General features: G+C 50.0%; 1 protein-coding gene across 8 annotated transcripts in view; it reads left to right on the top strand.

The window, feature by feature from the left end:
- ASAP2 (ArfGAP with SH3 domain, ankyrin repeat and PH domain 2) overlaps positions 1 to 13,801 on the top strand; it is a 171,575-nt gene that overhangs the window by 77,392 nt on the left and 80,382 nt on the right. For all 8 annotated transcript variants that reach the window (XM_043604562.1, XM_043604561.1, XM_043604557.1 and 5 more), the window contains exon 3: positions 1,785 to 1,930. In XM_043604562.1, the coding sequence (XP_043460497.1) occupies positions 1,785 to 1,930 (146 nt within the window). The remainder of the gene's footprint in view (positions 1 to 1,784; positions 1,931 to 13,801) is intronic.

The raw sequence follows: 13,801 nt of genomic DNA, 5'->3' as shown, positions 1-13,801 counted from the left end.
AGCTCCAAGCCAGGGATGACAGGAGGCTCGTCATTCTTCCTGGTGCTGCAGCGTGAAGCCTTGCTGTCTGTCCTGCATCGGGTTGGCTGACGACCAGTGAAGACAAGGCAGGTTCCTCTTTCCCCCAGGTGGCTGACCATGGGAGGCAGCGCGCAGAGTGGACAGAGGGTGGATTTGACCCCTGCCCCACCTCTTGCCAATCGTACCATCTTGGGCGAATCGTATCACCCCGCTCAGAAGGTAATAGGGATGATAATGTTAACACCTCAGAGTGTTACCAAGTTAAGTTGAACAAAGGCTTTAAAGGCCACCTGGTAGGCATTAACTGAAGGTGAATTCCCTCACCCGGTGAGTGCCCCATGAGTGTTCACTTAGAGCGGCACAGGCACCACTTTGAGGGGCTCCCCGCTGGCTCCCAGGGCGACTTAGGTCTCTGCATTTCTGTTTTCTCCCACCCAGTGGAGTGACCTCAGCACCAGACGTCTGCTGTGGCTGTCGCTCCCTTCCAAAGCCACACTGGAATTGCCCATGTCTTGACCACCAACTTTTGAAATAGTTCTAAAAGAGCATGCGGTTGGAAAGGAACTGCCCTTTGCTGTTAACCGCATGTGCCAGAATCACAACTAGAGTAAACTACGAGGTATAACTGATCCATCTCTGAAATGGAATTTTAAAAATCAGAAACTTGGGCACGTGGTTTTGGCGAGGCAAGCCTTCTTCATCAGTGACACAGACACCAGTGCACAGAACCCTGGGCCCCCCCAAACAAGCTGGTTTGAACTCTGGCTCGGCCACTTGCTGACTCTGTTTTCCAGGACAACTTATTTGATCTCTTTGAGCCCCGATTTCTTTTCACCATGATGAGAAAAAATGCATATGTCTTACAAAGTTGTCGTGAGGAGTGGAAAAACATAAACTGTGCATCATATGAATGACATCTGCTGTTGCTGACTACCAGTCAGTGCTGTTGGGTGGGGGCCGATGTCAGCCACACTCTTCTTTGATTCTCCCCTTACCCTTGCGAGTATCGCACAGCAGATCTCTGACCTTCCTGTGGCTGAGACATTGGGTCATTTACTCACCAGAGTCATGTACGTGCTCCTTCCGTGCCACGGAAGGCATGGGCCTAGAACCCAGATCTGAGGGCTCTTCCTGCTCTGCCACACATTCTTCAGGACCCATATGTGTGTTTTTCTGTCTTGTTTGCTGAGTATAATCTCAGAAATGCATTTAATTTATCCAGAACTCTCAACTCCTTTTCTGAAATGTCAAAGGAAAAAATACAAATAAAAACAAGGAAAAAGGGCTTAAACAGTGAAATTAATTTTCTCTTCTGTTTGGTAAACTCATGTCAGAAGCCCCTGAGGCCACCACTGGGGGTCCAGGGCATAGCGCCTCCCTGGTAAGGTGGGCAGGCACACCATTCACGGGTCATGGGAATCTGGCTCAGGGTCGGGGCGGCCCATCACAGACAAATGTTCCCCTTGCTTGCCATGGTTTTCAGGCCCAGGTATTGGCATTGGCTGGCAGTGGTTTTCTTTACCCGAGGAAGAATCTGGGGACTTTCCCTCCCGGTCATCGTGCTTGTCCTTTGGGATCTGTTGCCAGCACGACGGGGTGTTGTCAGGACGGCAAAGTGATTTGTGTTCCTGGTGCACCTTGACTTGTCTCAGGTTTTTGTCCTGCTGATGTGTTCAGTTTCATTCACAACTAAGAAGAGCCTGCTGAGGACGGGGATGGAGAGGTTGCCGTATTAACCACGCATCTCACCTTGCTGCCCGTAGCTCACGTGGAAAATGAAGAGCAGTACACCCAGGCTCTGGAGAAGTTCGGTGGCAACTGTGTGTGCAGAGACGACCCGGACTTAGGAAGTGCATTCCTGAAGTTCTCAGTGTTCACAAAGGAGTTGACGGCACTTTTCAAAAACCTGGTAAGTGTCCACATACACGTGCAGCTGGTGGGCCACGTGTGACATGCCTGCCGTGGCTTTATTTTTCTATTTTACTTTTTAAAAATTTGTCTTTAAAGTTTATTTTTGAGAGAGAGAGAGAGAGAGAGAGAGAGTGTGTGTGTGTGTGTGTGCGTGTGTGTGTGTAAGCAGGAGAGGGGCAGAGAGAGATGGGGACACAGAATCCAAAGCAGGCTCCAGGCTCCAAGCTGTCAGCACAGAGTCCGACGTGGGGCTCAAACTCACGAGCCCTGAGATCGTGACCTGAGCCGAAGTCAGATGCTCAAGTGACTGAGCCACCCAGGTGCCCCTGCCGTTACTTTAGATGGAAAGGTAGCTCGGTAGAGGATAGTTAAGGTTTGTTTGATGAACGGGAATAAATTTCATAGCTCATGTGGTACCTAAAGGAATTGTATTTTCCATCACATTAGGTCACTTTGGAATACATTTTAGAATTGCAATTTTCATGGTCACACGGCTTTTTAAATTCAAGTCAGCCTTTTAAATATGCACAGCTGTGGGACAAAATGGATAAAAGCATTCATCTTCTTAAGGGCCTCTGACTTTAATTTTTTTTAAGTTTCTAAACTATGTAGAATAGTCCTGTTTCTGGTAATTATGGTAGGCATTTAAACTTAACAATATTTAACAAATATGTTTCAGGCCTGTCTTACACAGCAAGGTAACCTATAATCAAAGCACAGAAATTGCTATGAATATTTAAAGGCCTTTTATGCTCCCAAATGCAGAGCCTAAAAAAAGTCACTGAAGTACATGGAAACACGGAACAGGCACTTCTTGCCTGCGGTAGGTGCTGGGGAGCCGGGGTGAATGGGGTTCTTTCTCGGGCTTGGCAGCTCTGTGCCTTCCCTTGTGGGAACAGAGTCCCGAACATGTGGACGGCCCGAGAGGGTGTTTGTGACCTGCCGCCTGGTCTCTTCCACAAGGAGAATGTATGCCAGGATGGTCCCCGCATCTCTTTCCTGTTTCGCTCCCCCAAGGTCATGGGTGACCAGAGCGGGTCAGGGTCGCCAACAGCAGTGCCTTTCTCATTTCTCCCGTCCGCACGCGAATTACAAGCGAAGAAAGGAGCTCATCGTTCTTGGAGTGATGATGATGGCGGGTTTGTACGTCTGGCTGGAGGAGGTGGCAGGGAGGGGACATTGTGTATGAGCTAATAAGGGAGAGGGGAAGAAACCAGGTCCTTAAGGCTCTGTCTTCACTTGTAAAATATTTCAGTTAGGAATGGTAGCACTAAAAAGCCATTACTGTACTTGAGTTTTTTACTCACGTTAATTTGCAATCTCATGGGGTTTTATCAATTTGGTCACTCGTTTCTTCATGCTCCAAACAGGCTGGCAGCCAGCACCTCAAACAGGGAGCTCCAGCCCCCCATCGGCCCACTCCCTGGACCCCGGCAGACATGCTTATTAGGTTCTCACCACTGAGTCAGATTGGAGCTTTTTTTTTTTTTTTAAATGGGGAAGGGGCACCTGGGTGGCTTAGTTCATTAAGCACCTGACAACCGATTTCAGTGCATGTCATGATCTGAAACTCAGAACTCTGATCTGAAACATCAGGAACTCATGTTCATGAGTTACAGCCCTGCATGGGGCTCCTTGCTGACCATGCAGAGCTTGTTGGGATTCGCTCCCCTTCTCCCCCTCCCCCTCCCCGGCTTTGTCTCTTTTTCTCAAAATAAATAAATAGACATCAAAAAAAATTTTTGAAACTGGAGAAGCTGAATGGTCCCAGGGAAGACCTGTGGGGGTCTTCTTGTGACACAGGCCGCCTGCAGCCCACTCTCCCAGCGCCCCTGTGGGTCCACCCCTTCCCTGCTCTGAGCGCCTCACTCTTGAGTAGGAGCGAACGGCCTCCAGAATGAAAGACCAAAATAAGCAGAAGAAAGGACTTAGAGGAAACGGGCAGCGTGAAGGGCAGAAGAGAACTTTGAAGAGACTGCATTTAATGCCTCAGAGAGATCAGGGTAGACCTTGTGTCAGAGGGAACGGGCCGGGATGCAGCTTATCGTTAAAGGACAGAGACGGTTGCTGTGAGAAAATGTAAAAGCAAAAATCCAGTGAGAAGGTTGCAATAGAGGCCTCTCAGAAAACATAAAAAATAAAGCAAAACAAAAACATGGAAAATAAAAGACGAGATGAGGATTAACCCTCAGTGGACAGGTGCCTCAGAGAGAATGGAAAACAGGAGGGTGTCGTGAGCATAACAAGGTGTGGCTGGTCTCCAGATGGAAGGCCGGCCAGTGCCCGGAACAGTGAGGGAAGAGGACCCACCGCAGGTGACCGGTCTTAACGCTTCAGAAGGCACGTGGTGGATTAAGAATCGGTGGTGTCGGGAGCACCTGGGTGGCTCAGTGGGCTCGGCGTCCAGCCCTTGATCTTGGCCCAGGTCATGATCTCATGAGTTCGAGCCCCGTGTCGGGCTCTGTGCTGACAGCAAGGAGCCTGCTTGGGATGCTCTCCCTCCCTCTCTGCCACTTGTGTGCGCGCTGTCTCTCTCTCTCTCTCCCTCTCTCTCTCTCTCTCTTTCTCTCCCTCTCTCTCTCTCTCTCTCTCTCCCTCTCTCTCTCTCCCTCTCTCTCTCTCTCTCAAAATAAGCATTAAAAAAATCAGTGGTATTGGACATCTCAGCAGGAACACTGGAATTTGTGAGGCACGGAGCAAGGCCACCAATATCCTGAGGAGCACGATTCTAACCTGGAATCCCAGCAGCTGCGCACGGGGGTAGAAGCAGAGACTCTTTCAGACATGCAAGGCTCAGAAAGTGTGGCGCCAGTGCGTCATTTCTCTGGAACTCCTGAAGGACGTGCTTTAGCAAAACGAAGAGGGAAGCCAAGAAAGAGGAAGATGTGTGAGTCAGGAAACAGGATCCAGCCAGGAGGGAGGCGGTGACAGGGACCCCAGGAGGACGGCGAAGGGAATGCCAGCAGGGCCTCGAGCAGGGGCCTCCCCCTCACCCAGGCGGCTACTCTTTGTCTTCATCCGGCTCATCTCTACACCTGGCTTTTCTCTGCTCTGAAATGGGAGAGGACGATGGATTTGGAGTTGTGTGTGTTCGTTTTGTTTTGTTAGAGAAAACGAGACCGAGAATACCATACCCGGTTTTGTGTGTGGAATTTGCCGGTTGCTTTATTCGTCTTAACTTACTTCATCTCTACAACAACCCTGTCGAGCGAGTCCGTGTTCCCCCTGCTCTGTAGGTTATATGACTGAGGCTGCGGTTGGAAAGGAACTGCCCTTCGCTCTTAACCGCATGTGCCAGAACCACAACTGGAGGGAACTACGAGGTATAACTGACCCATCTCTGAAATGGAATTTTAAAAATCAAGAACTTGGGCACGTGGTTTTGGCGAGGCGAGCCTTCTCCATCAGTGACACAGACACCAGTGCGCTTAAATAAAACCGCCCCTTCTTTTCCTGATTTTCTGCAAAACTGAGGGCAGGGCAGGGCCCGGACCTTGCGGACTACTGCTCCGCCCACCACCCCACGGCTTTGCCACCTTGAGCACTGTGGGAGTCCCGGCAGGGCCCCCGCTTTCTGCAGCAAGTTGTCAGTGGCCATCGTTAATGAGCACCCATGGGGCAGTAACCCTGGCGTGAGGCGTTAAGGGGACACTTGTTCCTGCTGGTTCCTTCTGTTCCTGACGGCTGTGGGAGACGGCTTGTGTTACCTTCATCTGATTGGCCTACCGGGTCTGTAGTGATCATGAGACAGAGTTGGGATTCAAATCCAGGTCTTAAAACTCCAAATCCAGGGGCACCTGGGTGGCTCGGTCAGTTAAGCGTCCAACTCGATTTCAGCTCAGGTTGCCACGTCACGGTTCGTGGGTTCAAGCCCCGTGTCGGACTCTGTGCTGATCGGGATTCTCTGTTTCGTTTTCTCTCTCTCTCAAACAAAACAAAACAAAAAAACAAACACCGCTCCAAATCCATACTGTGTCCACTGTGGCATTTAAGGAAATTGAGCCTTCTTGTCAGCTATTCTGGAGAGGAAAGGATCGAACAGGAGGGATGGCAGTGTGGGGAAAGCGTAGAGGGAAACGCAGGCCAGGCTGAGTGGCAGTGGCCATGAGGCAGCCGGGTGGCCTTGGTTTCCTCATTGTAACACAAGGGTGGGAAAACCAGGCCTGCCTCAGGGCCAGCACCAAGAGGAAAGGAGTAAGCGGGAAAGGTTTTTTGTAAATTAAGCCCAGCACACAGTGACATCTTAGTGTCGTTCTGAGACGCTAACTTCAGTTCTGGTCATAGGAGCTTCCTGTTAGCGCAAGACTGTGTGCGTTCCTTTAGTTTCAGCTTTTACTTCGTGGAGTTGGGGTTGTTGATCCTGTTTCTGGCAAAGATCAGAGAGAGAGGGAGAATGTCTTACTGGTACCAAAATTAGCTTTAGCATCGCCAGGCCTGATTTTCCAGGCCGACGGTGACGGCAAAGCTGCCCGGCCACCAGAGCACCAAGAGGCCGCTTCTAAGAAGCTGTTGCTGAGAGCGAGCTGATTACAGGAAAATTCTCCTTTTTTGGTATTTTGTATACCATTCTTATTCCTATTTTTGGTCACATCTGTCCTATCTCTTATTTTTACAGCCTTGCTCTTACTTTCTCTCAGGCATTTAAAAACATTTCAGTTTTGGGTGGCTGAGATTGTCAATTCTCCCCTTGTCCGGACAGAAGAATTACCGCCTACCTGCTTTGTGGCATGAAAGGATGTTTATAAAGCCGTTGGAACATCTCCAAAGAAAGGCCAACTTAATATAAAGTGAGATCTTGTTACTAAGGGGTGAGATTCTCACCTTCAGAGAGCCTCTGAATTTTCTCTGTAGTTAATGCAGAAAAGGGGAGAAACAAGGCAGCTCCAGAAATGTAACATGTGTGAAATGAAGCTGGTTCTAAACTCAGCCCAGTTTTCTTAGGTTCTTCTTCCTCTTAGCAGATGGATGTGAGAATCCTGGAAAGATTTTCCAGGGACCACTTCTGTGCTGAGAGGTGGCTTTGCATTAGAGGACAGACTGCTGAAAGGTCATCCCCAGACACGGAGTCCCTGTGTCCTCTTTCAGAGAATTGGTAGTGAACTGAGCACTCACAGGTGGCAAACTTCCCCAGGTGGGATCAGGGCCAGCGGGTGCCCAGGGAAGGAGGGCGTCCCAGCGTCAGATCCGGGGGCGGAGGACATTTCACCTCTCTCACATTGAAAGAGGAATTTGAGAGTTCCACTGACCAACATGCACATAAGTCATGAATTTATTTTACATAACTAATCGACATGACAAGGCATCACAGCAGCAGAGTACGGAGCTAGTGACGTTCTGTGGGGGAACGTGGTGGCCTGCGGGCCGTGTCCTCGGGACGTGGGCACAGCCCACGGAGAGGCGTCCCGCCCCGCCGTGCGGGGAACAGTCCAGCAGTGTTCTCCTGCCACCCCCTACACGTCTGCCCAAATGTGAGCTGATGCCCCAGGTTAATACGGCTCATCTCCTTGCTTAGTGTACAGAGAGCTTCCTGCCAGAGACCTTCACCCTCAGTACGTACACAGACTTCTTCTCTTTTAACGTCTTTTATTGAAAATGTCTTCTATATTAAAATGTCTTACTTTCTTATCAAAGACAGGGACACTGGTTATCATTTCCTCTTCTTGGGAGGAAGGCGTAACCACTGTTTGGGGCATAAATTAATGAACTACGCTGAAGTACAGAGAAACCCCTAGTGTCTTGTCCATGGTGTATGGGGCTCTCTGCCCCTCGATCGGTGCCAGACTATGCACTTTCCATTTCTGATGTTTTGGTGTCCTCTCCTTTCCCTGCTAATTGCTGGTGTTTTGCTGCTGCCAGCGCCTGCCCCCACGGTTTCTTGCTCCACAGCACTGGTTGCTGGAGCAGAAGCTAACTTGGCCGTAGGCTTGTATGAAAAGTAAAAATCTCTAAGCTTTGAGTGAGGAGGGCAGGAGGGCTAGAGCCTCTCCAGGAGGATGGAGTCTGTGGACAGACCTACTGACGGTTACTTTGGACGCCTAGAAACCTTTGCACTGATTTCTTAACTGGCCCGATACACAGCGGGAAATGCTTTGTCTTAGACTCGCAAAGACTTCAGCACTGTCTGCTTCTCCCTACACTCCCAGATCCCTGACCAGAAAAGAAAACACATCCTTAACTTTGACCAGAACAACAAAAGCAGTAAAGCTAATCTGAGGGCCCCATGTCTTGGCTGTAGCACAGACACCTAATATATGTAAAAGTACTTCAATAACATTTTCTTTCTTTCTTTCTTTCTTTCTTTCTTCCTTCCTTCCTTCCTTCCTTCCTTCCTTCCTTCCTTCCTTCCTTCCTTCCTTCCTTCCTTCCTTTTTTGAATGTCAGGGCTGCCTCGTTGTAATCCCCATGGCACACTGACTTGTGGAAGTCAGAGAAAGTGGGAAAGTTGGGGGTGGGAAACAGAGGGGGGTGACTGGCTGCCCACTGGTGCTCTCCAGGCAGTAAACGCTGCCATCTGGCCGGGGACACACAGATGCTTTTATTAGAAGCAGTGTGTGCTCCAGTGGCCACTGTGCAAATGCCACAGAGCCCTGAAGGTGTGGCCCCCGCCTTGGTCCTTGGGTCCCTGGGGTGGAGATGGGGCCGGGGAGTCCTCAGGTCTGTCTGCACACGAGCATCATTGCAGGGTTTATGAACATGTCCTGCACGTAGCTTTAATGACTTGCCAGGTGCACAGAGGACACGCTATTATGACATATTCATATAATGATTGATTGAATCATAATAATGAACTCAAAACAGGGTTTGTCTTCTCTCTCACTATCCTGTAGTTTCTCAATTGCTGGCTATTAAAAGGGACAACCACCATGATATAGGGGACCTTGAACTTAACAAAAAAAAAAAGCTTTTGTGAAATCTGAGAAGTAATGTGTGGACAGATGGGGGTAGAAGATAGGAACGAAGGCAGAGGGTCCGCGGGATCCTGGCAGCCGGAGAGCTGGAGGAACAGCCCTGATACGTGACCTCAGTGACCAAGAGGCCACAGTGACCTTTTCCCTGACTGTGTAAAAGCAGAGGACAAGTTCTGGTAGCACGAGGAGAAGCGTTAGAGGGAGGAGGGGACGGCAGGTGTTCACTGTGCTGGCGGAGGTTGGTAAGGGAGGGAGAAAGTGACAGAGGGGCGGGGCTGGTGGCTGTGAGAGGTTGATGGTACAGAGGGCATCTCTGACCTGTGCTCCCTGTGTCCCCTCCTGTTGGCAAATTGCTCGGCCAGGAGTCCCGCCCCTGCCCCTGTGGGGTGTCATCAGTGGATTTATATAAATCAATTCAAGGTCCTAGGTTCTTTGTGTGCATTCCCCTCTCTTTGGGAATTTTCAGCTACTAATCAATCATTCCTTAAAATCTAAAACTTGGCAAACCATATCTGTGCTTGCATATCCCAGATTCCAGTTCACAGAACATGTAGACATAGTGGAATCCTCTGGGGCCTCTTGGAGATGCAGACTGCCAGGCCCTCGTCCCCTAGGTCTGCAGAACCAGGATCTTTATAAGGTCCCCAAGGGACAAGTAGGCACACAGGTGGAGAAGCATTGCTCTAGACCAGAGGTTCTCCAAGTGCAGTCCCGGGCCCAGCAGCACCGGCACCACCTGGAACTCGTTCAAGTAAAAATCACAGCCCCTTGCCGCACCTACTGAATGGTGGTTCTCAGACTCGGGTGCCGGGCAGCTGTGAGAACACTTTGTTGGGCCCGTTCTGAGAGTTCCTGAGTATGTGCATGTCTGATAAGTTTCCCTGTAATGCTGACCTCGCCGGTCAGGAGCCAGCTAGCCTAGAGGACAGCGGGGTGAAGTGCCTGTGAGGCTTCTTACCCCCAAGAAGAGGGACACTGATGCTTGGGCCTCTGTGAGCCCAGCAAGGATCTCCCAACCTTGCGTTCTAGGAGGTAAGAAGTTTGAAAGGGTGCTTTCATTTTTGGTCGATGGCTTAACTTTCACAGCATGCGGGCTTCAGGAGAAGTTGTGGAATCCTGGGATGGCACACATCCTGGGTTCTCCCAGTCGGTGCTCCCCTGAGCCTCGGAGCTGGCCGTCCGCGGTTTTCAACATGGCTGCAGGTGGGCCAAAGTGTGCAGCTTTAGCACCTAGCGTCGAATGGAAAAGAGGGGCAGAGGGTCACCGTTTTCTCTCCACTTGGAACCGTGAAAGATCAGAGCAGTGTGACTGGCAGAGACACAGCGTGCAAGGCAGAAACCAGGTCAGCCGTATCCCCTCGTGTCTCTGGTGTGAAAGTTGCCAGTGTGTTTTTGGCGGCTGGCTGGTTTTGATCTTTCAGTTTGTGTCAGACTTAACTCAAGATCAGCGTGGGCTCCCCTCCCTTCGTTTTTAATTAAGCAAATCAGCGGCGGGGCTCTGCTGCCACAGCAGGCGGCCTGGGAGCCTGTGTCCCCGGTGCCCCGCACGGGAGACCCCTGCTGGCGGCGGGGGGCGAAGTCTCTTCAGTGACGCCAAAAGCAAAGTGACCTGATGGTTCCCCTTGTGTATCAAGGAACCAGAGGGCAGTTCTGACGGAGACGGAGACCCTCAGAGAGAAGCCCGTGTTCAGTGTCCCAACTTCTCCTGCTCTGCTCTCGGGTCATGTGTATGAGGCTGTCTCTGGGAGCGAAATGATAGGTCAAGCTCAGGCTCCCGCCTCTCAGCTCGACTCTGCTTCTTCTCACTGGGATCCGGGGGGCCGAGGGGGTGACTCAGCCCTCTGTTGCTTTACAGATCTGTAAAATGAGAATAACTGTACATACTTCTCAGAACAGTTGTAAGGGTCAAATGAGAGCAAACGGCCCAGTGCCATTGAAAGATTTGGACCATTTTACCTAACAGCTTCTGCTTCTGCAAAATCTCTTTGCCTGGATGCCCATTCGTTCAGGGAAGCAGCCTTTGGAAAGCACATAGAAAACTTTGAACCTACCAGGCACACTCCTGCCGCAGGGCCTTCCTGTGAGAAATTCCTTCTGCTGGGAAGTCTCTTCCACCAGATTCTCCCAGGGCTCGGGGCCTCACTTCATACTCTGCTGAAATGTCACCTTCTGAGAAGGCCTTTAAGACCGCTATTTGAGAGTCCCATCCCGCGAACAATCATGGCACCTTTATTTGTAAGATTTGTAGTAGCCCCCAAACTGGAAAGCACTCAGAAGTCTGTTGGCAGGTGTCTGGATAAACAGACGGTGGCGTAGCCAGGCCGTGGACTGCTCAGAGGACAAGGAGCGGGCCGTGGATGGCTCTCCAGGCAGGTGTGCTCGCGCTCAGCGCGGTTACGCAGGCAGCCACGAAAGGGAGCACGTACTACGCGGCTCCGTATGTATAAGATTCTAGAAAACACAAACTGTTCTGTGGTGACAGAAGTAGAGCAGTGGCAGCCCAGGAAGTGAGGAGCAGGGGGTTGGGGGTGGCAAAGGGGGCACAAAGATACTTTTGGGGGATGGATGTGTTCGCTGTCTGGATCTTGGGTACCGTTTCATGGGTGTGTGTATATATGTCATAACTTAGCAAATTGTACATCTTAAAATGTGTACAGCTAGTTGCATGTCGATTACATCTTTATAAAGCTGCTTAAAAACGTTTAAGTTATTGGTATAAGGCATTGATGTTCAGTAGAACTTTTGCACTGATGGAAATGGTCTACATCTGTCCAGTGTAATAAACCAGTAACCAGCTGTGGCTCTTGAGCACCGGAAATATGGCTAGTGCAGCTAAGGAACTTGGTCTTTAACTTGATGTAATTTAAGTGAGAGTGGGTGCACATAGCTGGTGGCTACCACGGGTGTATAGGCTTCCCTGCTACTCTAACACCCTAGCAACACCACCCACATGCCCTCTTGGGTCTTAGGCTCTGGCTCCTGGAAATAACGTGAAGTTTCCAGCAGGTGATGGGAGTTTCATATGTGCTTATCCTTACTAATATGGAAACCTCTACTAAGAACTATGCCCTTAATTGGAGCAATGAGGTCCGAGGTCTTTTTACAGCCCTCCACCCCGACAGGGAGGTGCTGGCCCTGTGCCAAAGCTGGACACATGGTTTGCCTTTCTTTGAAGCCTCGATTCTACTTGTTAACTCGGTGATTGAGCAGCATTTGCTCATGTTACAAAGAAACGAGGAGGGGGGCTCCTGAGTGGGTCAGTCGGTTAAGTGTCTGACTTCAGCTCAGGTCATGAGCTCACAGTCTGTGGGTTTGAGCCCCACATCCGGCTCTGTGCTGGCAGCTCGGAGCCTGGAACCTGCTTCGGATTCTGTGTCTCCCTCTCTCTCTGCTCCTCCCCCTGCTCGTACTCTGTCTCTCTCTGTCTCAAAAATGAATAAACATTAAAAAAATTAGAAAAAGAAAAGAGGGTGGCTCATTAGGTTAAGTGTCGACTTGATTTTGGCTCAGGTCATGATCTCACGGTTCATGAGGGTGAGCCCCACCTCAGACTCTTCACTGACAGTGCAGAGTCTGCTTGGCGTTCTCTCTCTGTCTCTGCCCCTCCCCTGCATGTGTGCTTGTGCACTCACTCTCTCTCAAAATAAATGACTTAACAATTTTTAAAGAAAAGAAAAACTCCACAGATCTCAAAGTATTATCTACCTCTCCAGTTTCTCATGAATGAGGCAGATTAAAATAAACTTACATGACACAGGTAAATCTCAGGTAAGATTATTTGGCCATGTTTTATATAGTGATACATTGATGCTTTAAGGACAAGCTAATTATCCCCAAAGAGAGTTGGACTCTATTAAGGATTTTGGAGGAGAGCCCTGGGAAGACCTGTTCTTTTCTGGATTCATCGGCCCAGAGGTAGGAAGTCTGCCCAGGGACTTTTTCTGTTGTGATTCTTCTTGTGCTGCTTCTTAAATTAAACAACAGCAAAAAAATTTAATGTTCGTTTTTGAGAGAGAGACAGAGTGTGAGCACAGGAGGGGCAGAGAGTGAGGGAGACACAGAACTCAAAGCAGGCTCCGGGCTCCAACCTCTGCACTGTCAGCACAGAACCTGACATGGGGCTCGAACTCACAAACTGTGAGATCGTGACCTGAGCCGAAGTTGGACACTTAACCAACTGAGCCTCCCAGGCCCCCTTAAATTTTTTTTAACATTTATTATTTACTTTTGACAGAGAGAGAGCCCAAGCAGGAGAGAGGGGCAGAGAGGGAAAGGGAGACACAGAATCTGAAGCAGGCTCCAGGCTCTGAGCTGTGAGGACAGAGCCTGACTCAGAGCTCAAACTCAGGAGCTGTGAGGTCATGACCTGACTGAAGTCAGACACTTAACCAGCTGAGCCACCCAGGCACCCCTCATGTTGCTTCTTAAACATAGCTATGATAGGAGCATCCTGTCTAGGTTCAGGCTTCTAGATGGATCTCCTTTGGCAAGGCCATCTTGCTCTGCCTAAGTCAAGGAGAAGGGAGCACTGAGGTTCCCCGGGGTCGGTTGTACAGTGGGACCAAGGGTAGAGCTCTGGCTGGATCACCAGCGACTAGAGCTAAGGTAGCAGGTGAGATGGCACCCTGTGAGCTGAGGCAGCATAGGAGGGGAAGTGCAAATACAGAGTATGGAAGTGACAAAGCTAGAGGCCAGGAATTTTAAGACCAAAAACGTAAAATAATTAGGAAGAACATCACAGAAAGACAGCTGTTGGCTGGCTCTGTCTCTCCCAGTCCCCACCTCATCACTTTGTCCATTTTAGTTCCCCGGTCGGTGGCAAGGGCATATGAGGTTGTTCTTGATCTTGAGGTTGTTCTAGCCCTGTCTGCCCTACCAACTGAATCGTTGTATTTCTCCTTGTGAGATTGCTCGCCTTTGACTCCATGTGGCCTCATCTTGTCAGGTGAAGACAGGAAGAG

This window comes from Prionailurus bengalensis, chromosome A3 (assembly GCF_016509475.1).
Source record: "Prionailurus bengalensis isolate Pbe53 chromosome A3, Fcat_Pben_1.1_paternal_pri, whole genome shotgun sequence".
NCBI lineage: Eukaryota > Metazoa > Chordata > Mammalia > Carnivora > Felidae > Prionailurus > Prionailurus bengalensis.
The sequence above is the reverse complement of the archived record's forward strand: the minus strand, read 5'-3'. Positions and strand labels throughout refer to the sequence as shown.